The sequence below is a fragment of the Labeo rohita genome, chromosome 1 (assembly GCF_022985175.1).
Source record: "Labeo rohita strain BAU-BD-2019 chromosome 1, IGBB_LRoh.1.0, whole genome shotgun sequence".
Lineage (NCBI taxonomy): Eukaryota > Metazoa > Chordata > Actinopteri > Cypriniformes > Cyprinidae > Labeo > Labeo rohita.
Window position 1 is genome coordinate 48,524,150 of NC_066869.1, and position 3,295 is coordinate 48,527,444.

At 33.1% G+C, this 3,295-nt stretch overlaps 1 protein-coding gene across 1 annotated transcript; it reads left to right on the forward strand.

The window, feature by feature from the left end:
* Positions 1–364: 364 nt before the first annotated feature.
* LOC127171247 (small integral membrane protein 11-like) lies at positions 365–2,906 on the forward strand. Its single transcript, XM_051119769.1, has 3 exons — positions 365–520; positions 2,484–2,688; positions 2,772–2,906. The coding sequence occupies exons 1-2, from the start codon at positions 506–508 to the stop codon at positions 2,670–2,672; spliced, it is 204 nt and encodes a 67-aa protein (XP_050975726.1). The 5' UTR covers positions 365–505; the 3' UTR covers positions 2,673–2,688; positions 2,772–2,906.
* The last annotated feature ends 389 nt before the right edge of the window (positions 2,907–3,295 follow it).

The window sequence follows — 3,295 nt, forward strand, 5'->3', positions numbered from 1 at the left end:
TGCGATCATTGGGAGGCAAATGTTGTCAGCTAATAATTATTTCATATGAAACGTAAAGTTTATTCTGCTAGGGGGCGCTTTATGGCACACCAAGCCAAATTTCCCACTGAGCCGCTTTCAGATCTCAAGATTTTTTTTTTTTATTAACTGAGCTTTAAAAGTACAATATTATAAATATAATGATCTATTAATTAGAATTATTTAGATCTGTAAAAATAGATATATTTTAAAAAGCCAGTCTAGTATAGCCAAATCCGTTTTCACAGCGCTGAGAAAATTAACACCACGTGACACACGCTGACGCTTCCGGGCCACCAAGCCCCGCCTACTTTATAAATCGGTTTCATGTTAACTTCTGTTCTACCAGTTAATTCGGTTCGTGTGTTTTCGACACGCCTCCAGAGGTCATTTTACTGACCCATGTGGCGAACAAATAGAAGCAGCTCGAGTTGAGTTTAGTGTTGCACAGATTTACCTTCAGTCTACAGAATAAATCATCATCATAATGATCAACTGGAAGGTAAGTCGCATGCAAAACATTACGATTAACTGATAATAATATTGTGTCAGCTTTTTCTCGCTGACAGTATCTCGTTAGCTATACAGTTGCTAGAATAACAAAAAGTACCATGGTAAAACCATGTTTTGGACACTTACTATAGCAGTACTACTGTATTGTGGTATTTAAGTCCTGTACACTGGGAGCCCTATGTAAATACGGATGTGCATGTGACAAGAATACCATGGTAGTACTATGGTCCATGTCTAAAAACATGTTACTGCCACAGTAAACATTCAAAAACGTGATATTGTGTTTAAAAAGTATTGTAATGGTATATGTCTTAGAAACCAAAGTACTTCAGTGTGTTTTTGAATGAGCAGCACTGCATTATAATCATCAGCGGTCACTGAATGAGTCTGCAGAGAGAGAGAACAGCTGCTCTTGTCATGCAGAAACACTATCAGCTCAGCAGACACTTCTAGATAAACCTCAAAACTGGGCTGGAAGTGGGGGAAGGAAGCCTGTCTGTAAAATGATAGTAATGCTTTAGGCCTGTATAAATAGTTGCGGGAGTCAATATTTTGCTTTACTAACATTTACCGTGGTGATCGTAGTTGGTTCCTGTTATGCAGAACCTTGATTTAAAGAAAATAAAAAAACTTGTGTTGTAATTTTTAATAAGCATTTCCAGAAAAGCATATAGCTGATTTTCTGAAATATGATCTGGTCAAACTCAAAAACACTTCAAATTTGTCTAAATACTTATATAATAATATTATATAAGAATAATGACAATAAAATAAACTGGATGTAATGAAGAGAATCTCTCAGATAATTCTTACATTCTTATATTCACTTGAAACCACAAAGCATTACAAAAATCAGTCACAACCACTGATACTCACTGACGTTTGGGCTGCTGTTCATTTTCCTCCATCGAGTAATATCACTTCCTGCAGGAGCATGTCATTAAGAAAGGCTTTTTAATTTTTTAATTGATTTTATTTTATTTATTTATTTATTTATTTTTTGAGGAAGGTCTTTACAAAATAAATAAATAGATAACAGGATGGAAGGTGATATTAAGAATTATTATTGAGAAAATTGCTCACCTGTAAACAGTATTCACAAGAAAGCATGTAATGTTTGAAAATGTTTCTTTTTTTTTTCATTTTTGTATTTTATTTTTTTTTAGAAACTACAAGCCTTTTATTTTTAGCAAAACAAAAATTAGTCCTAAAAATGATATTGAGAAAATGAATTCACCTCTGTGTTCACTTCATAGTACTTTTGTCATAAAAGCAAACAAACTCATATGATTTACTTCATAAAATTGTGTTGTTGTTTTTTTTTGTCAAGTGTATTAAAGCATTTATTACTTTAGTATCAGTCACCACTGTCATCAAACCAGTGATATTTTTACAGTTATTTATGTAATATTGTAGTGTAGTGTTTATTTTTATATTTTTAATTTTCTTTATAATTTTAGTTACAATTTTAGTAATTTTGTAATGCACATTTGTCATTTTAATTAGTTTTTTTTTTTTTTTTTTAAATATTTGTGTTTAGCTTATATTTTTTCGGTTTTAACACTTTTACTACTTCAGCTTATATATTTGCATTAGTGACCAAGGTAACATATTTATACTTTCCATTTGTTAAATTTTTTCTGCTAATATTTATGTTGTACTTTATTTCAGCTTTATTTCGATTTAATTTTTACACAGTATATAAAAATGTAAATACTGTTGTTGTTGTTGTTGTTGTTGTTTTTAGTTAACAACACCAACACTGCATCAAACTAAAGTAACTTCCTATGCAATTTTTTATTTTTTTTTTCAGTGAAATTGCATATTCAGTTATGATGATTTTTAGCATCATAAGAACTTTTATCACTATACAGTGTGTATGGTATGGTTATGTTAAAGTGGTTTCTTGTGTTGTGATTGTCATAATCTTGTGTGTAACCGTGTGTTCTCAGGCTCTGGATAATGTGCCGGTGCTGCTGTACATCCTGGCACTAAAGACGCTCTTATTGTGTTTGGCATTTGCTGGAACGAAGATCTACCAGAGTAAGAAAGCAGAAGCTGCTCTGAAACAGCAGATGGAGATGAAGAGGAAACTGGCCCAGCAAACACAGGAGCTCATCGATAACAAGAAGGACGACTGACGTGTGGGGAAAACAGGTGAAAAAAAACAGCGATTGACACGTAAAGACAAACGTGAGCAGAGTACTGGCAGTCTGTTCAATGGTGTGTTTGTATTGCAGGAGTGCTGTCAGGCTGACGTGTGGATTTAGATGTTGAACTCAACAGCATGGACTGCTGCACAAGTCTTGTTTTGTATATGCAGTTTTCATTTATTATCTCTGATGTTTGTAAATAAAAAATGTTTTTTATCTATATCCATTTATGCTGTGTGTGCATATTTAACTAGTTCAGAATTTAGGATATTTATGTATCAGACCAAAACAAAACTGTAGTTTATAATAAACTGGGAATAAAAGACGTCATAATATTTTCCTGTATGTACACGCATTACATAAATATTTTTGTGCATGACCAGCAGGTGTCGCTGTAAAGATCCTCTTGTTGAATGAAGCGACTGTGAGCTGCAGAGCTGAAATATGAGCAGGACAAGGTTACATCGACCTGTTAACCAATACCTCATGCTTTCTGGAAAAGAACCTGCTATAAATGACACTTAATGGAGATGAAACAGTGTTTAACATGCTTGGGGTTTGAAACATGGATAACCAAAATCTCAATTTATGAAATATATATGAAATTTCAC